Raw genomic sequence first — 19,838 nt, 5'->3', positions numbered from 1 at the left:
CGGGTACTGAGCTGCTTAAGAACAGGTGTACAATCAGTATTGTTAGGAAATATCGAATAGAGATTGTGCAATGAATTTGTTTAGGAAGATATTTTAAAACCACATACTCTTTTAATATTTTATTTTTATACGATAATGTGCAGATAAAAAATGGGACTTTGACAAATACCCAATGCAAATTTTAAATTTTACCGCCAATCCAAAGGGCTGCATTGTCATCAATTGCAACAGCTTATCGACTATCGATAACACAATAAATACCACAAAAATACCTAAATGCAAGGTGACCAGTCAACTGCTGTTAAGTTAACAGAGACAAAACCTGTTTCGAAAATTCAAATAAAAACATGTAATGTATTGTGTGCATTTATTTAACACTTAATAAGGCTTCATCTCAAATGATAGGAATATAAAAATACATTTATTGCAAACACGCAAGCGCTGTTTACCAAAAAAACTGACGATGAACAATATTTGTTTATAACAAACTATACGTAAATAGCTTACAATTGTTTAATATTATATATGGAAATGAGCTTCGTTGTGGATCACTTGCCAGAGGTAGCCGTATAGCACGCATTGCACACACGCACCGGCCGGCCGGGTTGACCCTGTGCGTTGAGCAAAGGCAGGGTATGCTCGGAGCAGGCCTTGCAGAAGATCTCGCCGCAGCTACGACAATGATGCTTCCGGCGCGTCAAATTGAACTCCCTGGTGCAGGCCGTGCAGTGAGTGGCAATGGAATCGGGCGCCCATATGCCCGGTGAGCTGACTGGATTCTCCGGCAGCGTCTGCTGCAACGACTGCGACGAGCCAGAGAGCAGCTGCTGCTGCTGCCGCAGTTGACGTCGTTCGTTGTCCTGGAACTCTGATATTTTCAGCTTACTAACGCTCAGCTGTATGCCCAGCTCCTCGAGCGTTGTCTGCGCTTCCGACCATTGGGCGCGCACCTTCTCCAAGTCCAGCTTCAGCTTCTCGTTCTTCTGCCTCTCCTCATTGAGCTCCTTCACGCACATCTGCAGCGTCGCTATCTTCTCCTTCAGCTTCAGCTCCTTTTCCTGCAAGGATACGCGCCACTCCCGCTCAATGCGCGTCTCAGCCTCTGCCCGTGCCGCACGTTCTTCGCAAGCGCTCACCTGCGTGGACAGCGTTTGAGAGGTGGTCTTCAATATCTCGCCCAAGTTGCTCTTATCATTAGTCCATCTGCGGATAGCAAAATTAAAATTTTTAATGCCGTTCATATTAAGGGGCGTATGCTTATGGTCGAGAATGTATAGTACGAGGGTAGTCTGAAAACTTGTTGATCTAGTTTATTTGAATTTTTCTACATTTTTAAAGTTTAATATCTTTTAAATAAGTACCTCACTATAAAACGATTTACTAACAACTTTGATACACTTTTAAAAATATTGCTAGGAAATATAGAATATAGAGCCGATATAACTATATACATAAATACAGTCTAGTTCATGATCAGCTCTCAAGTCATTATGCTTATCTCTGTTCTATCTCTTTTCATGCAAGCAAAAGCATGTCTCTAAATCATCGAGTAAAGCTTTTGCGTCCAAGAACAAGTTATATTATGAAAGTTAGAAAAGTACATATATTTTAATTGTTATATTAATCAAGCTCAGAAAAAGCAGATTGCACTCTGATTTGACCCCTATAATCACAATCGAACGTGACAAAGACAGCTCATATTTTTTATTCAGCGAAACACGTATGTCAAATTATTCCCAAATATCATGATCATTAGGTCAACTCAATTATTGTCTTTCTATCTCCTCTATAAAGCTTCAATCAATGCAACATTTTCCAATTCATGTATCATCTATCAACAAACTCGATTCAGTTCTTACTTTTTCTCTAATTGTTCAATTGTGCTGGCCATATCTTCCTTTTGGCACTCTAGTTTACTCATTAGCTCCGTTTTGTGGGTCAGCGAGGCATTGCAATCCTGTTGATAAAGACAAAAAAGGCAAGAATCTTTTGTACCAGTTCTTCCAAGACGTTCGTCATATAATGCGATTATATTTGGGTTAGTACGAAATGAAAGGCTTCAGTTAGGATAAGTTTTATTTTCTTTGTATATATATATATATGTATTAGCGTGTGTTTGTGTGGATTTGTATGTGTGTATATGTAGTCCCATTAACATGTATTGATACATACATACATATTTATATAATTACATTGTTATTTGACTAGATAGACTTGATTTTCAGTATATTTAAATTAAATTTAAAGCATTTAGAGAGTATTTATATGCATATCGTTTGAATATATTTCATATACTATATGTAATAAGTCAGCTCTATACATCACGATGCAATTGGGAATGCTTGGAATACTTAAGAGGGGGCTTGGGGCATTCAGCTAATAGATTATAATTTGCAGAATCTTCAACAACTTGTTAGCACTATGTATTATAGGTTTATATATATCTATAACATATGACTTTGTTACTATATATATTTATATATATAGTACTAGTACTAAAGGCAACATACATTTTATATTCCTTCTAAAATATAAACATATTGTTAAGCCGTTGCACTTTGAGTTACAGTTAGGTTAACAACTCTACTTATTTGTATATTTATATATTTTTGGGACTTGTAGAGCTCAACATTTAGTTCTTGAATGGTTTCTAGTTGTCCACCTGCCTAGCATACAATAAATTGAATACAGTGATCGCTCGTTAATTGGAACATATTAAAAGCATACTAAAGCAGACATAAGAAAAGAGTCTTAGCGTAGGATATCAATCAGTCAATCAATCAATAATAAATTGCAATTGAGTTATAAGTTGAGAGATCTTTTAGTAAATTGCTGAAATGATTTTTGACTCTTCCAGCTTATTGTTGGTCATTAGTCAGTCACTCAATCAATCTGTCAGGATCTGTAGAAATAATGTAGAAATATATAAATAGCGGAGATCATTAGTCAATGAATCAGTCAAAGTATATGAATTACATATTATACATTACAACTTATTTTTATAATATTGCAGTTTAGAGTCACAGAGGATTATCAATTCTTAAATCATATGTAAGAGCCATCCTCAGTTAAAATCTTAAAAAATAAAATCGTTTTTCGAGCCGAATCGAATTGCACTGTTTGGTTTAGCGAGCGATCACTGTAGTACGAGTATATTAAGTAAATGCCTTCTTAACAATTAAATAAACTGTAGTTTGTCGCTTGTCTAGTCGTCGCCTTGTCCTGTTGCCTCCTGTTCCCGGGACAAGGCGTAGTCGCTGCGTGAGCCATCGCCCCCGCCCTTGAAGTGCTGAGTGACTGCAGCCGCCGCCTCGGCCAGCTCATCGTTCAGGGATTTGGCAGAGGTTGGCGTCTTGGCTGTTGATTGATCCGGTTGCGATTGCAGCGATGCAGAACCCGCCGGCGACTTGCGATAGTTGTTGGGATTGAAAGGCGGTATGCCGTCCATCTTGAGGTGCAGTCGCTTCATGGGCGGCCCGGTGTCCTGTTTGTGCTTCTTGGTGAGTGCCTCGAACTTCTGTAGATTCTGCTGGCGACGCGTGTTGGGCGATCGATCGCCGCCACAGCTGGCGCTCACCTGTTGCTGGTCGACGAGCTTGGACTCGTATTTCTTTTCTAGCGATTGTAAAATGTTACCAATTTGTGAGGCTTTCGTTTGCAAACGAGAGACCATCTCGCCCTTCTGTGTGAGTTCATCTTCACATTCCTAATTGAATTTCAAACGGGTTGGAGTACGGGATATTATCTGATTTGATTTGATTTGATTTGATTCAATTTGATTTGATTTGTGCGTCTTATCAACAGCCACATTACGATTGAGGGAGTATGAATTGAATTACTGAATTTTTACATTTCAAAACCGAAGAAAAATACAAAAAGAAACGAATGACTGTCGACCAAATGAATTTAGCTTAATGAATGTGAGATGAATGAGGATGTTTCTTATGTGTACGTATGTGTGTTTGTGTTTAGCTGGTGAGATGGTCGCGAGAAAGAAATTTGGGAAGCCCTAAAACGGGATAGGTTACCCCAAAGAGATCATAAACACATCAAGTTAGAATTGAGTTTCCCTGTTGGATAAGCAATTTGGGGCACCGTACATAATGATAAGTTAACCCAACGAGTATCGTCATCATATCAAGTTAGAATAGATTTATCCCGTTTAACATCTCATACAAGTTTAAGTTCTTCTGATGTAGTCAATGTGGGCTATAAAGCCTGATAGAACCAAGTCGTTTATCCCGCTTCAAAGTATACATATTTTCCCTTGAGTTTACTTTTCATTCGATATCCTTGATCCTTGTTATTAATCATTAATGTCTATACGTAATATTGCCTGCTTGCATGGCTAAGTCTGCATTTACTTCCACTCCTCCTCCTCACCCTATTTCAATACAATGTAACTCCCTAAAAGTGCTTCCCTTACTTTCTCACACGCGACCATCTCTGGCTGTGTCCATCGTCTGTCCTTGTCCATACGCACCTGCAGCTTGCGATACATCTCCAGATTGATTTGCTTAATGTCGTCCAGCTGACGACGCAGCGAGACAATCGTGTCCTGCTTCTCGTGAATGTCCTTCTCCAGCAACTTCATGGCCATATCGGACTCCGCCTTGAGCGAGATCTGCAAATTGAGCTCCTTTTCTAGCTCGGCACAGCGCTTGCGCTCCTCCGCCAGCTGCGTGTTGAGGCCATCTACTTTGTCCTTCTCTTTGTCCTTGTCCTTATCGCTGCCACTGCCTGTGGAGCTGTTGTCCGACTGATTTATAGCCGCCTGTTGGCTGGCCGACTGACGCATGGCTTGATTCTCGGCCTGCAGGGCGAGCAAACTGTTGCGCGCTATGGCCAGATCCTCCTTCATTAGGGCATTGGTGGTGGTCAGGGACTCGACCTTGGCCTGCAGGTTGCCCACAGTGGCGCTGTGAAAAGATGAACGCTTGAGAAACTTCTTGAGCAGAACTATTTGAGCTGCGGCCAACGCACTTCAAATGCCGATTGAGCTCCTCGATATAGTTCTTCTGGTCCAGCACGGCAATCATATTGCCCTGTCCGGCGTCATCTAGTTGAGCGACTGGCGCATTAGACTCCTCATTAACCTCAGCATTGCGAGAGCTGGAGCGTAGATATAGCGAAAAGTCAATGACGCCCTGTTGCGAGTCGAGATCCTCCTCCTTGACGCACAGATTGCAATCGATGACGTTCAGGCCCACCAGGATGCCCATTATGACAACAATCTAAAAGGCAATGGGTTGCAGGAGTCAGCAGGCAGAGCAGAATGCCACGGAGCGAAACCCACCTCGTCGCTCATCATCAGAGCGTGCGGCTCGTAGTATTCGAACAGTGAGTCCTCGCGATGCTCGATCAGCGCCTGCAGGTAATCGGATAGCTTCTTTTGCATCAGGGCAATGCGCAGCCAGGCCCTTGCCCGTCCTATGTGTGTGCGCACCGTGGGCAAGTCCCGAACACTGGCCGTAATATCTTGCGCCTCGGGGCAATAGTTTTCGACGCTTTGCAGCAGATCCCACAGCTCTTTGCGCGGCCCCAACAGACCCTTCTTGGGTCGCAGGCCATGGCCCAGCACATGCTCGATGACAATGAAGAAATGCTGCAGCGGCAAATGGTCCGAGTCGAGCATGCGGCCATACCGCAAAGATTGCTCCAGCAGCTCCTTCACCACCAGTTTGCAGATGTTGACCAAATTGCTGCGCTCAATCTCGGCCGTGTCGCGTGCTGCAAGGGAAGAGTCCGAGAGTTGGGCTTTAGTCTCAGCTCTTTACGTTCTGTCGCTGATTGGCTGAATTACTGCTAGCTACACTCCGAAATGCTTCACGTGCCTTCGCATTAAGTTTCAGAGGAAAAAAAAAAACAATGTGAAAACTCAATAAGGAAATTATTATTATGAACATTTGTGTGCTGTTCTCGTTGCTGTTGCTCCTGGCGCCCGGCGGTTGTCCCATCTACAGCATCGATCTGTCCACGCTGGAGGTGCCGAATGATTTTCAGAACGAGCTGACGCTGCAATCGATGCTCAGCTCGGAGCTGCATCAGTACAGAAATAAGCTGAACACCAATGATGACTTGGGCCAGGACAAGGTGGGACGGCTCAAGGACAATCCGTTTGAGAAGAATGACCGATTGCGCAGCATTGAGGATCGCATCCGAGCCACATATTATGCAGCTGCCTCGCCCCAGCACACAGAGGCCGCTGTCGACTTGGAACCGGAGGAGCAAGTGCAGCCTCCGTCGACATCGTCGTCCCTGCCACAACAACAGTGCGATAGCAACGTCGTCCAGAAATGCGAGAGTGGGTTGGAGCACTTCATGGGCAGCAATCTGTTTGGCGGGTATCCCAAGCATTGCTTTTCTACAGAGGATATAGCACTTATATCGGCACGCCGAGACTTTGAGCTGCTGGTGCCCAAGTTCTATCCGAATACCCTGATCGCCGATAGCGTTGTCTATACCTTGATGAAGTACTTCAATACCGTCAATCACGTTCTCAAGCAAGTGTCGGATATAGAGTCGCGTCGCCTGATGCAGCGCGCCTTCTACGATGCTTTGGGTGGATATCTGAGGTACTACATGGTGCCGGTGGCACAGGTGTCCTACTATGCTGGCCGCCTCAAGCTGTGCACTGTGCAGCGTCTGGTGGCGCTCTACCGCGAGTGTCTGACGGTGCTCAACACCAACGGCAACGGCTGGAAGATGCCCGAGCAGGACATACTCGCCCGGCTAAAGAACGTTCACATTAAGCCCATCAAGCTGAACAATTCGCAGAGCACGGAGATGGACGCCTCCAACTGTGCTCTGCTGGATCATGGATGTGCCAATGATGATGCGCAGAACGAGATGATGATTGTGCCATTGCCGCACCTTGAGGTGGAGGATAACAATGGCTACTTGACCAATATCTTTTTGCCCTTCAAGCATCGACGCATTTACAATCTGCGCTCACCGGACAGCGCTTCCATCTTGGTCAAGTTCTACAAGACAGTAAACAGTTGCTACCGATTCCAGGGAATGAGTCCAAAGGTTTACAATCAGAAATTAAGAATTTGGATACGTGAGAATCTGCAGCTGCACTACCGGGATGAGTTGTTCTATCCGGGTCTAGGCGGTGTCCTGCAAGTCTATGAGGCACTGACCTGCCCTACCTCTGCAGACGATCACTCCTCGCAGGAGGACGAGCAATTGCCGGACTTAGGCGACTTGAAGGACTACGAAACTCTGCCCGAAGAAGAGGCGCACGACTCGGCGGATAAAAGCAAAAAGCCTAAAAATAAAAGCAATAAGAATAGCAATGTCAGAGGCCAAAATAGGCCGAAGAACACGCCGGCAAGGCGCAAACAGACTCGCACGCCGCGCCAACATCAGAACGAAAGCAGTGCGGATATGCAGTTTGTCAAAACGGATAAGAATCCAGAGGGCGAGGAATGCATCGATTGCGACGACGAGAACTATGTGGGCTATGTGGCAGCCTTTCTGGCGCTGATCTTCCTGCTGCTACTGTTGCTTATCTGTTGCTGCCTGCACAAGAGTCGAAGTAAGCCAAACGTTAAAAAGGAATTCAACCCGCCTGTCATCATTAAAGAGTCCACCGAAAAGCCTGTCGAACCCTTTTACGAAACTCCACCCATTAAGAATGATTCTAAGCAGAGTACCTGGAGTTCAATTTTTAGGAGAGGCGCAGATAAAGTTGCTAAAAAGTCCCTTGTTATGACTACTACTCTTAGAGGCTCCAATATGACTCCTGGCATGAGCGTGATGAGCAATCAACGGGGTCCAAGGAACCTAAATGACATGGAAAATCAAATACGTGGAACGGACGATGGTAAGTTCATCTAATCTAATTAAGTAGAGAATCTGCCTTTTAAAAAACTTTCTGATAAAATAAGCAATTAATCTGAATATTATTCTATCCACACTTCAGGTAATTTTTATCGCAGTGATTCTTCTTCGACATCGTCGTTAGTTTGCCAATTTCCAAGAAAGTTTCTACCCATCAAGTCGAATCGAGAGAAACACAATACCTTTTACGGCCTATCGGAGAAGAAACACTCCAAAGTCGCCAGCAAACAGCCAAGCCAACATCTGCTGCGTGAAAGAGATCGGGACCGAAGTGAAGAGCAGAAAGAAGAGTTGCAAAATGATAAGTCCAAAAAGCACAGAGAACACAAACAGAAAAAGATGTCGAGTCAGCTGGACTCGGTGTCGAAAATGGAAACAACAGACGAACGCCTAAACAAGTCTAAGCATAAAAGACAAAAGGGCGGGCTGGCCTACAGCCAAGAGAGAGACAGAGTTGTAGATATCGAGCCAGAGATCGCGAGAGAGAGAACACGAGAGAGGATAAAAGAGAAGGAAGTAAGTAGTTAGCAACTCAAAGAAAATCGAACTAATTCCACCCAAAAGCAGATACGACCCAGCGGGAGCAGAACGAGCCAAAGAAGAGAGAGTGTGCATGAAAAAGAACTGTACAGTGAAAAGAAAGCTTCAGGTAAGTGGCGAGAGATATTAAATGATACCCAAAGTTGAAGTCATCCATTACAGAGAACCTCTTCAACCCTAAAGTCGAGCCGAGTAGTGCGACGGCTAATAGACTCGAAGCGCAGACTGAAAGTGTGGAAGTCAAGTCTCAAACACCTTCTTCTTCGGTGGGCGAGGTAAGTCCCGATTGAGACGTGGTTATGCGAAATCTTACACCCAATTTCTAAACAGTCATCCAAAAACGGTGCCAGCTGGGAAACGACCTACGACGATGACAGCAAGTAAAGAGCATTTGCCTGGCGCCTGTCGACTGTCGACCGTTTTTCCTTTGCGCCAATGTGTTTCATTATTTTTCTACAAATATATTTACTTATTTAAGTTCAATGCACGTTCGAGTCGACGATGCCATGCTGCTAGTTACGAGACGAGATCCAAGATTGGGGCTAGACGGTCGGCCAGCCAGTCAGCCCACTCGACGTGGCCCAGACAATAGCGAGTGCAAAGCAAGAGTGTAATATAATAATGCAATAATGCATGCCAAATCAAGATTAGCTAGTGCTACGCTTATGCTTAGTGAGTTTACAGTAGGAAAAGTGTCAAAGTACAGTGATAACTGGATGAGAAGAAATGTTAGATGTAAACATGAGGGCTAATATTTAATATTGCATGTTCAGCTTTTAATACCCAATCAAAATTGAGGCACAGTCAACCTAGCAAGCCAATGCTGCTATGGTTAAGCATTTAAATTTGCCGTTATTTAGTTAGTCCAGTCACTTCTACTCAATAGGATAGGCGTAGCAGCGAACAATTAACATACATATGTTGAACATAACAGAAAACTTAACATAACAGCTACACAACTACAAAGTTAACATAACAGAAACTATAACGCTTGTAAATCAACTCAGAGAGAGAAAGACCGAAAGATTTTTAAGAGAGAGAGATAGAGTAGGTGAGTGTGTGTGTGTGTGAGAGAGATAGAGACGGCAAGAAGCAACCTACAGAGATGCGACCACTCAGCTAACGTGCCACCGATGAGGCCCACATTTTTGTGGTGCTGTTGCGGTGCGGTTGCAAGTGCATTTGAGCCGACAACGTCGCACAGACGACGACCGATTAGATTTTCAATTGCCATAATACCGTTATCCTCGAATCCTCCCGCGCTGCCCGTCGATAGGCCCGAAAAGCGTTTGCTGTTACGCTGCCCGAATTGATGATGCTGCTGCTGCGATTGCGTGCGATGTTGCACATGACCCGCACCACCAACTCCAGTCACACCACCATTACCACCGCCACCGCCAACGCCAGCAGCTGATGCTGCAGTATTTAGCAGAGCTGCGCCACCACCAACAGTCTTCTGTCCGTTGGCCACATCGATGTCCTGCAGCTCCTTGAGGCACAGCCATTCCCCATCCACAGAGACGCGAAAATTGCAAAGATATATGGTGTCCTGGACGCCACCGGCCAGCTCCTCACTAGTATTCGCATGCGATGCCTTTGGCAAGGTAATTGTGGTGCTGCTGTTGCTGTTGTTGCTGCTGCTGCTGCTGTTGTTGTTGTACGGCTGCATCGGCGCCTGTTGGGGTGTTGCAGATGCAGGTGCGGTTGCGGTTGCGGCTGCAACAGCCACTGTTGCTATCTGCGACGCTTGTGGGGTTGGATTCGAAGCCTTAACTGCTTTTGCCATGCCTGGCTTAGCGCCGGAGCTACCCGCTGTGCTGCTACTGCTGGTGGTTGCTGTTGCAGCTGCCTTGGACTTTGCGCCGACTTGTGGCAATTTCTTGGCTGCAACACCGGTGGCTGCTGCTGTTGTTGCTACTGCTGCTGCTGTTGTTGTTGTGGGCGTTTTAGTCCCACCACCCTTCAAGGGTCGCGATGAGCTGGCGCTGGTTAGCGCAGCCTTGCCACGACTTCCCATGCTGCTGCTGCTACTGTTGTTGTTATTGTTGTTGTTGTTGTTGGTAGTGGTGTTGGTGGTGCCAAGCTTTGACTTCTTTGTCTCCTCGACTAGTCCACGCATGGCGTTGCACTTACTTCACAAGTGCCCACATAAAAATAGATAGCCAAAAATGAGCGCATTGTACAATACATGCAAAAAGCTTGCGGCACACAACATACGTGAAAAAGTTGCTGAGTTCGGCTTGAGGGTTTTCAGCAGTTGCTTAGCACAGTTCGTTAACAAGCACTTTATATATTTATTATTATATAAATATATACTTAATAAAACGTAGTAAATAATAATAAAGTTGAAGTTGGTAGTCTTTTAAGACGCTGCTTTCAGTTATCCTGTTGTTGCGTTGACTAAGACTGAAGCGAAAGCTTCTATTGATTTGTCAACTGGGTATTAGCAGTGCAGCTTTTCAGGAGCTTTCGTTAGGGTGGTTCAAGGTTCAAACTTTGGCATATTTTTAAAATCATATGACTCGCGTTATAAACAAGTAAGTACAGTGAACACTATCTTAAAGCTAAACACTTTTTAATGTTTATTATAACTCATATAGTATTAGTTCAAATATGAAAAGTAAATAAATATTGAATGATTTTATTTTAATGTAAGTACAATATAAAATATTTTATTTATAACGAATTTCTCTGTGAAAAAAGTGTTAATGAATTTGTAAGGAAAAGCCTTTTAATCAATGCTTTAAAAGTTTTCGCCGTATATACACTCTGATTCATGCTTTCAGGCTTTGGTCTAACGGAAGATATGTATTTGTTTGTGATAAGGGAAAACAGTTGAGCTGTTCACTCCTGCTACTTTTCACTGTAGTATACATTAAGTGCACTCACCGGGCTTTTTGCGCTTGGGCTGCGTACTTGCTGTTGGCGTGTTGGAGACTGTAGCCACAGTTTGTGGCATCTCAGGGTATGTGGTTGTGCCATCTATAATCTCTGAGGCGGCCGCTGCAGCAGCGGCATTTGAGAATTGCGTAGATATCTGGTTAATAATATGATTAGAGATGCTTTCGGTACGGCGGAATGTGTTACGCAGGCGACTCAATGAGGAGCTGGGCACAGGCGTTGGCGTTGGCGTCGGTGGCGACGTTGATGTTGACGTTGAATCGTCGCTTTTTTCATGACGCACCAATAAATCGTCTGTACTCATTGCACTGCACACTATTTCATATGCCAACACACACACCAAATAATTTTCAGCTAATTAAGAATGGCGGAAAGTGGTATTTTCGTTTTATTATTATTTATTTCACACTAAAAAAAAACATAAACAAAGCGCGACAGCCAAAGTGGAACAACTGCAACAGCTGTTGCATGCTACACCAATAGTGTGACCGCTTGCACCAAGAAAATGTCAACTATCGCAGTTTTTGCTATCGATATATTGTGCTTATCTGCAAACAGCTGTGCTCTGCAGCCATGTTTGTTTTTTCGCACGGCCCAAAACAAAACAAAAGCACGTATCTTACCCGTACCTGTTTCATTTCAGCTGTAACAGTCAGCTACGCACTAACGGGGCTTGATAACAATTCTCAGAAATTTCAACTCGATCCAAACCCCAATAAATCGTTTATAAAGTGTTACACATAACAAAGTAACTTTAAACTTGTAAGCATCTCGAATAAACGTCCCGTTACTCAGTCTCAGTGCAGATTAGTGGCCGGACAATAACAGCGTCATTCAAAGATCGATACTGCGCATTAAGCATATTTATCGCATTTACCTAGAATAAAAAACAACAGAGAAGTTCCGACGATCAAATGTTAAGCAAAAATTTCGTTTGTTAATATAATACAGTGGAATAACGCAACCACTGCGATAGTGTAAACTGCAATCAATAAAACAACCAGCACGGTAAGGCGGAAGTGTAACTAACCTACACCCACAAAACATACAAAATATATATGGATACGTTTGTGTGTTTGCAGTCTGAAGTTTCGATAACGTCAGAGCTACGGCCATATTTGTTTATTTTTGCAAACAGCACTAAATTAATTGAGAATCTGTGCAGTGAGTGCCACTCAAATATGGCCGAATTGTTTTGTTGACCATAATCAAGGCGATAACACGCACAACATCTACAACAATCGTAACAGTAAGATTGATGTGTGATAAACAGGTTATTCGTCGCTATTGCGCCGTTAATACTCTAAAACCTGCTTGCAAATAAAATATATTGTTTCATGATTTTGTGAATAAATGTAAAATACTTCAAATTTCACAACTCGTTGTTATGCATAACCATTTGTATATACATGTACATATATACATGTATCACTATGAGTGTGTGTGTGAATGCACATATGACATGAATGTAAGAGAGCGCGCTAATCGACGCCATGTTTCTCCACTTTTGCTCTCAACGATGCCAACTCTCACTGCCTTGAACTCGCTGCATCGTTCTCACCCACGCTCTGGGCACAGCTGATCCACTCACACGGTCTTGCTCTTATCATATTGTCACTCATTGTTGTTTTTGTTTTTGCAAGCACATACATATGTGTTTGCTTTTGTGTCTGTGTACATACTGAAGTGCTAATAACCTGTGATCAAATCATTTCTTCCGTTCGACATTATGACACATAGTCTAGTATAGTATAACAGTTTTTGACTATTTACTTTAAGTAGTTACAAGTTGACATGCATATCACTGAGGAAACATCGTTGCTTTCTGTATATGCATGGATTTGTAATAGTTGTTAATAGAAAAGCCGTTTTCGGTAACTTATTTATTGATTAGAGCAAGAAACATTTCGTTGGACCTATGATCTTAATAGATCTTGATGAACGGGTAAAATCTTATCAGCATTACGTTCTCTCTTTTGTCTTGCAAAATGCAATCATTAAAAAACTCGGCTTCTTGATAATCAGTCTACATACATATACTATATTACAAACCCTTTCTAAAAATTTAGCAACTGTAGAGCTCAATTTAGAAACATTATAAATCATCTTAGGGTGTACTATCATTGATAACCTGTTTATGCTTGTTATTTTATAGCACATCTGGCTCTCTTAATGCCTGTGTCTGAGTCTTTTTCTCTCTGGCAGTCGGTTGCTGTCTCTGGCTAAAAGTTTAGTGCAGCGCGCAAAATAATCTGCGCCATTTAAAAGCTCAATAAAATTCAATACAACAACAACAAGAACAAGTCGATTGTAATTGAATCATCTGTCTGACAGTGTCTGCTCCATAGCTTAAAGTTGGGGGTTCCAAATAGAATTCTGTAACTGTTTCACAGTCCGCTGCTGGGATATTTAAAAGCCCAGGCATCGCGCCACAGCCGTCAGAACGAACCAAGTCGCTGGCGCGATAAGACGCGCGAATAAATAAAGCAAAAACGAATTTCTAAAGCTGGGAGCATAAATTTCCGCATTAGCCGCAAGTCAAGTGAGTGCCAGAGCGCATGGTATTGTGTTTGAGGTGAAAGATAAACAAATACACAAACGAAAATATATACATATGTATATAAATATATACACGTATGTATGTATATACAGATACACGGATGCCGCAAATCAAGTTCAAAGCACCGGCGAACGTAGCCGGCGGCGCGATATTTCGTAAATTTGTGTCGAGAGGCAAATCTACAAACACACATACATTAAATATCTGAGGCTTTTGTCCTCCATATCTTTAAAGATGTATATAGTTGTAGGCATGTACATGTGTGTCAGTGAATTTCAATTTCTATAATTGAAATGTGTTTTTGTTTGTGCGTAATATAAAGTCGTTACTGTGATATCAAGCATTGTACTCCTACCCAGTATATTTCGTATTCATTTTTTTTTTTTTTTTTCGTTGGGTATGTGCTACAGTTTTTGCCTTTAGCTATAGAAAATAAAAACCAACAGCAGAACAAAATACAGGTCTTAACCAAGTTTACCTTGTTCTTCGTGTTAGCTTGTTTAAACAAATGGCTCGATAGCATAACAAATATGCAAATATGAATTTCAACAGTCCCAGCTTCTTTCGAATGAGATACATATGTAATGTAATGTTCTACTATTTTGTACTATTTTAAATAAATGCATGTGTGTATGTGTATATAAAACCATATATATCTATCTATATATATGTATACATGGACTATTTCGTACTCCAGAAGAAATTTCGAATGATAGTTCGCGTTGCCACTACGTATAGTATATAACAGCCCGATCGGTACGACTTATATATACATACATATGTACATGAGCTCCACTCCACTGTGATGAATCAGTTATATTGTATATTAATTGGCCAGTGCAGTAATATATATTTATAGACTATGTGGTCTGATATGTCTATTGAAATGCGTTACACATTCGCAGAATTATTCACAATAGAAACTGTGGTAACCTTGGAACAAAGGAACACTTAGTCCGGTTTTACATTTCTCTCTCCAGATAATTAATTGCTTTTCTTTTTATAGCACTTGGTTATTCTTTGATAAGGGAACCGCAGCCAATAGTTAGCTAACTATCTACAACAAATGCATTTACCAACAAACAAAGTGCGTCGTCGTTGATTAGCATATAAATCACAAGAAAATTGGGCGTGCGAATGTTAGCAATGATCGACTAGCAGTTACTCTGTAGTATGAAAATTCTTAATAATATATATGGATTTATAGATATGTAATGGGAAAATTCTTTTAATATACATTTTTTTATGAATAGTAATTTAAAATTGTATTAAAATTTCTTCAGTTCTTTAGGTAGTAGTTCAATATTCAGAGATCGGCGAAGCTTGCTTATTCTTGTCACATATTGGTTAAGAAAACGAGTGTACCTTTATTTCAAAATTTTCTAATAGTAGAGACTATAACAACTAGTAGACAATCAAAAAACAGTTAACTACTTGACTTTGGCTGATAAGCAAAAACAAAACACTAACGAAGTCGCTGTCAGCGTCGCCGTCGCTGTCGACGCCGCTGCTAATGCTGTTGACATTGATGGCGCTGCTCGGCAGAGTTGCCAGTTGGCTGTTGTTGAATCGAAAGCGTTTAAATGTATTTGCTATGCCTAAATGCGGCATTGGTCAACGAATACGTGATATTTTCAAGTGTCCAGAGCATTCGGCGAACGGCGGGTGATCAATCAGACACCATTTGTACACGTTTCTGCAGCGATTTATCCACGGTTGACAACACACTGACACTTGGAGCCAGCTGCTGCTGCTGCTCCTACGACTACGACTACGACTACGGCTGCGGCTCGGACACGGGCTTTGTGGTCGAATCACACATAAGTCGTCTATATCGAGTCTATATCTTCGACACGCTCGTATTGCCATTCTATCTTATCGCTTGAACAGTTTAAGCTGCATTGCGCACATCAAATCACATATATATACATATATATATAGAAGACTCAAGTAAAGTCAAAATGTGGGTCGTAAATCACCCACAGAGAGCTTTATCTGCGTACGTTCCCAAGTGGTAACGAACTCTTGCCCATATTTCGCCCATGTTCAGTCTGCTTCTGCTTGCCCGCGACTAAGGATTTCGGTACGGATTGTGTGTTCTCCCGAAAAGGGTTTTAGCTTGCGACTCTCCTCAAAGTGAGCTCGCCAATTATCGAGTGCTTTGTGTGCGTTTACACTCATACAGCTCGTATTCCTTGAGCCGAACGTGTTTTGTATTGCCCCTGGGGCAGGCATCGCATTACACGGCTTGAGGTTTATCTATGTGCAAAGAAGACGTGATTTTCTAGTGAATCAAATTAGTTTGCTCAATAATATAAATTGTATGCACTATAAAGATCGAAGTTACAAATCCTAATCTTGCAGTTTGTAACGTATGTGTTCATACACTGATGTTTGATATGTGATTTTGTTTTGCAGTGAAAAATATCAACTGAAACTTAGAACTCAAACTTAACAGCTGTTGCTCACTTTTATTAACATTTATAAGTTCAGATAAGCTCGTAAAAAAATATATTTACATTAGCTAAACAATTGTTTGAGCTTTTCATATTTTCAATAAATGTGAAGTTAATGTTTAATGTAATGTTTTGATATATTATGATGTGTTCTGCATAAATAATGAAAAATATATGCGAGCGTAGTCTGTAAACCAGTAAGAATTTACAGTCAGGCGTCAACGACTGTATAATACTCATTCGTGGCTTAAGAGGAAGACTTTGCAGTAACTTTACTATCAAACGTTGAAGGTCAATCTGCAAAAATAATCATTTTATACATTATAATAACTTAATATCTAAGTTGGAATATCAAAACTTTATATAAAGCTTAGATAACTACGATAACTAAAGTAACGATCATTCATATTCTAATAATCAATAGACATTAAAACGAATCTTAAAGTTCTAAAGAATATTGTTAGAAGTCATTTTCGACGGTCAAATTAAAGTCGTGGTGCTTTTTTTTCCCCCATGACAATCCTTACAATGTTGACAAAATCTTTCTTGAGCCGCCCGACTTATGGGCAGCTGTCACATTCTACACCCGGCTATCTAGTTATCTGGTCATATTTAAGCTGAGTGATACTTGAGTCTTACACCAGAAACGCTTATCGATGTGACGTTCATTGTACGCTATCCATGGGGGGGATTTGTATATCAATCTAATATCAGTGAAGGAGCCAACGGAGCGGTTGCTAGGCGAGCGGGCCGTTGACTCAACTTGATGTGTAATCCTGCTATCACAGTAATACTCCAAAATTCTCGTGTGAAATCATAAAAAAAAAATTCAACACCTAAACATAATGTTTATATAATACCTTTAAAAAAAATTTCATATTTGAACCTATTTTTTGTTGGGCTTTGCAGCTAAGACGGCATACAATACGATTGGCTCAAGCATTGCAATTGGAGGACATGACAAGGCATTGACTGAGCCCAAAAAGTCAAATACCAAAGACGGTGACCACCTGCCCCTGAATCGAAGAGGAGAAAGCGGACGCGCAGTCCACGTGATCAAATTAGCAAACAAAATCCATCAAGATGAATGACAGCAGCAGCTTCTTCAACGAGCATTTTGCTGTGATCTACACGAGTCTGGTCAATCAATATGTGCCCGAATATATCAAGAATCTGGAATATACACCCTGGGTCTTCTCACTGCTCGGCTCAGTAGTGATTGGACTCAGCGGTATATTTCCCTTGCTTATAATACCCACAGACGAAAAAATGACTAAGGACGGCTATAAAGATCGTGAGTAGGAGCAATTACACAATATCTGCAAATATATTTATATATATCTCCTATCTTATAGCTGCTGAGTCAAAGTTTTTGCGTGTGTTGCTTAGCTTTGCAGTGGGCGGACTTTTGGGTGATGTATTTCTGCACTTGCTGCCAGAGGCCTGGGAGGGCGATAATCAGAGTGAGTTTTATCTCTGGGATTCCCTAGATGATCCGAATTGAATGCTATTAAAAATTATCTTGCTACAGATAACGATAGTCATCCATCACTGCGCTCCGGCTTGTGGGTGCTCTCCGGCATACTCATCTTTACCATTGTCGAGAAGATCTTCTCAGGCTACACGAACGCCGATGAGCAGAATCCGCAACCGAAATGCGTGGAGATTGCCAACTGTCTGCTCCGGCGTCATGGTGGCAAGCTGCCAGAGGGCGAGACCATGGATAGCTGCGGTGCCTGCGACATTGAGGATGTGGACAAAATGTGTCATTTTCGTGAGCGCGAACTGAAGACCAAGGAGCCAAAGGAGCAGCCCAGGAAAGTAGCCGGCTATCTGAATCTATTGGCCAATTCCATTGACAATTTCACACACGGCCTAGCGGTCGCTGGCTCCTTCCTGGTCTCCTTCAGGCACGGAGTGCTGGCTACCTTTGCCATACTGCGTCAGTATCCAAGTCGGCGTACCCAATCCACAGCATTGCCTAACAGTTTCTATATTTGCAGTGCATGAAATTCCACACGAGGTCGGCGACTTTGCCATATTGTTGCGTTCCGGCTTCAGTCGATGGGATGCGGCACGCGCACAGCTGCTGACAGCTGGTGCTGGTCTCTTGGGCGCCCTGGTGGCCATTGGCGGTTCGGGCGTCACCTCGGCCATGGGTAAGCAGCCGGAGACCTTGACTTAAGCTGAGCTAATTTCTGTGATTTTATAGAGGCGCGCACATCCTGGATCATGCCGTTTACCGCTGGCGGTTTTCTGCACATTTCATTGGTTACAGTATTACCAGATCTCTTGAAGGAGGATGAGCGCAAGGAGTCTGTCAAACAGCTGCTGGCGCTGGTCTTTGGCATTGCTTTGATGGCCCTCATGACCATGCTCTTCGAGCACTGAGCCCCGTTCTCCAAACAGCAGCAGCAACAACAACAACAACAGCAGCAGCAGCATAAGCAGCATTTGACTGTTGCTTCCAAAATTGTTTTGTTATTTTCCTTTAGGCCGCAACAAATCCAAAATTGTCATTGGCAGTACAAATTACATGGAATATTTGTTGTAGATTTCGTGATTTACGACATTGTGAGTCGCCCTGCTTGTGTTATGTAATTATAGCCAACTAATACGAATGATATTTGAACTATTGTTATTAATTACGTATATATATAAATATATTTTTCTACCACACTGTATGAAGTCAGCTCGCAGAGAAGGAAGTGAAGAAAAAAAAAATACCTTAAAAATATATCTCATTTAAGTATGAATTGAAAATGTTTTTTATTTTCGTCTTACAATATAAATTAATGTCTTCCGTTTTATGGACTAACAAGAGAAGTAGTTGACAACGAATTTTCATTCGAAAATGTGATTGCAATAAAAACTATTCCAAAATATATGCCACAATTATGAAGCGATGTGTCGTCTGATAATCGATTTTATATTTTGAAAAATACTACTAGTAGTTTTAGTAGCTTTTAAAAGCTAAGTGTATTGATTCAAAATAAAATGATATTCAATTACTTCTGGGATGTTCCTATAAAAGTTTCTCTAGCATAGTTTCAATTTTACTAATATATCAAACTTGTAAACTGTAAAATTCTATAGAGCTTAAAGCTGATCAGGTTCTAAATCCATAAATCACATTCCCGTTAATAATCCACTAATAGTAGTATTAAGTCACACCGAAATTAAATATTGTTCAAATATTCCTAAAGGTATTAATTCGCTAAGCTAGCTTTAATCAAAACTATTCGAAACTAAGCAAACATTGAATTTTAAAATGAGAAATCCAATATTTCAGAATATTTTCTATATAGTTACAAAGACCTAACTTTTATCTCTAGAATCCAATATACTTTTAAGTAATGAAGTTGTAAAAATGTAAATGAAAGCAATCTGGGAGAGATTCTTCTATAATACATATACATATTCTAATAAACTATATAGGAAATATCCTGTAATAGCCCAAAAATAATATCCGAGAATACAAACTCGATTACCACGAATTCTACATTCCATTCACTTTTGTTCTTTTAATACCA

The 19,838-nt window shown here is 41.7% G+C and overlaps 3 protein-coding genes across 8 annotated transcripts; 2 read left to right on the top strand and 1 right to left on the bottom strand.

Moving 5' to 3' along the window:
• Positions 1-350: 350 nt before the first annotated feature.
• Positions 351-11,253, bottom strand: LOC108617747 (RUN and FYVE domain-containing protein 2). 3 transcript variants are annotated; one of them, XM_018013516.2, is made up of 7 exons: positions 10,606-11,253; positions 9,490-10,520; positions 5,297-5,730; positions 4,984-5,234; positions 4,484-4,919; positions 1,860-1,957; positions 351-1,203 (listed from the first exon to the last, which is right to left on the bottom strand). In XM_018013516.2, exons 2-7 carry the CDS (start codon positions 10,505-10,507, stop codon positions 549-551), a joined length of 2,892 nt encoding a protein of 963 aa, XP_017869005.1. In that variant the 5' UTR covers positions 10,508-10,520; positions 10,606-11,253; the 3' UTR covers positions 351-548. The 3 variants fall into 3 exon arrangements, with proteins under 3 accessions (XP_017869005.1, XP_017869021.1, XP_017869028.1); XM_018013532.2 differs by having other exon boundaries at positions 9,628-10,520; positions 10,606-11,252; XM_018013539.2 differs by lacking the exons at positions 351-1,203; positions 1,860-1,957 and adding an exon at positions 3,120-3,706 and having other exon boundaries at positions 10,606-11,250.
• Positions 5,725-17,379, top strand: LOC108617792 (uncharacterized). Of its 4 annotated transcripts, none has more exons than XM_089466348.1 (5): positions 5,725-7,831; positions 7,931-8,364; positions 8,416-8,497; positions 8,551-8,663; positions 17,215-17,379. In XM_089466348.1, the coding sequence occupies exons 1-5, from the start codon at positions 5,899-5,901 to the stop codon at positions 17,275-17,277; spliced, it is 2,625 nt and encodes an 874-aa protein (XP_089322474.1). In that variant the 5' UTR covers positions 5,725-5,898; the 3' UTR covers positions 17,278-17,379. The 4 variants fall into 4 exon arrangements, with proteins under 4 accessions (XP_089322474.1, XP_089322469.1, XP_017869072.1 ...); XM_089466343.1 differs by having other exon boundaries at positions 8,413-8,497; XM_018013583.2 differs by lacking the exon at positions 17,215-17,379 and adding an exon at positions 8,719-8,871.
• Positions 17,380-17,388: 9 nt separating this feature from the next.
• Positions 17,389-18,931, top strand: Zip99C (Zinc transporter Zip99C). The gene is made up of 5 exons (XM_018013697.2): positions 17,389-17,599; positions 17,661-17,768; positions 17,837-18,247; positions 18,309-18,464; positions 18,518-18,931. Exons 1-5 carry the CDS (start codon positions 17,389-17,391, stop codon positions 18,694-18,696), a joined length of 1,065 nt encoding a protein of 354 aa, XP_017869186.1. The 3' UTR covers positions 18,697-18,931.
• The last annotated feature ends 907 nt before the right edge of the window (positions 18,932-19,838 follow it).

This window comes from Drosophila arizonae, chromosome 2 (assembly GCF_054131065.1).
Source record: "Drosophila arizonae isolate 15081-1271.41 chromosome 2, UAZ_ARI_1.0, whole genome shotgun sequence".
Lineage (NCBI taxonomy): Eukaryota > Metazoa > Arthropoda > Insecta > Diptera > Drosophilidae > Drosophila > Drosophila arizonae.
Note: the sequence above shows the minus strand (reverse complement) of the source record. Positions and strands in the feature narration are given on the sequence as shown.

Bases quoted from the DNA above. Each gene is read 5' to 3' on its own strand.
- LOC108617747 (XM_018013516.2), bottom strand. From the start codon at position 10,507: ATGCGTGGACTAGTCGAGGAGACAAAGAAGTCAAAGCTTGGCACCACC. The intron at 5,731-9,489 runs GTAGGTTGCTTC...CTTCCCTTGCAG, and splicing joins AGCTGAGTGGTCGCATCTCT to CACGCGACACGGCCGAGATT. The intron at 1,204-1,859 runs GTAAGAACTGAA...TGCTATCCGCAG, and splicing joins ATTGAACAATTAGAGAAAAA to ATGGACTAATGATAAGAGCA.
- LOC108617792 (XM_089466343.1), top strand. From the start codon at position 5,899: ATGAACATTTGTGTGCTGTTCTCGTTGCTGTTGCTCCTGGCGCCCGGC. The intron at 7,832-7,930 runs GTAAGTTCATCT...TCCACACTTCAG, and splicing joins AATACGTGGAACGGACGATG to GTAATTTTTATCGCAGTGAT. The intron at 8,365-8,412 runs GTAAGTAGTTAG...TCCACCCAAAAG, and splicing joins AGAGGATAAAAGAGAAGGAA to CAGATACGACCCAGCGGGAG.
- Zip99C (XM_018013697.2), top strand. From the start codon at position 17,389: ATGAATGACAGCAGCAGCTTCTTCAACGAGCATTTTGCTGTGATCTAC. The intron at 17,600-17,660 runs GTGAGTAGGAGC...CCTATCTTATAG, and splicing joins TAAGGACGGCTATAAAGATC to CTGCTGAGTCAAAGTTTTTG. The intron at 18,248-18,308 runs GTCAGTATCCAA...CTATATTTGCAG, and splicing joins GGCTACCTTTGCCATACTGC to TGCATGAAATTCCACACGAG.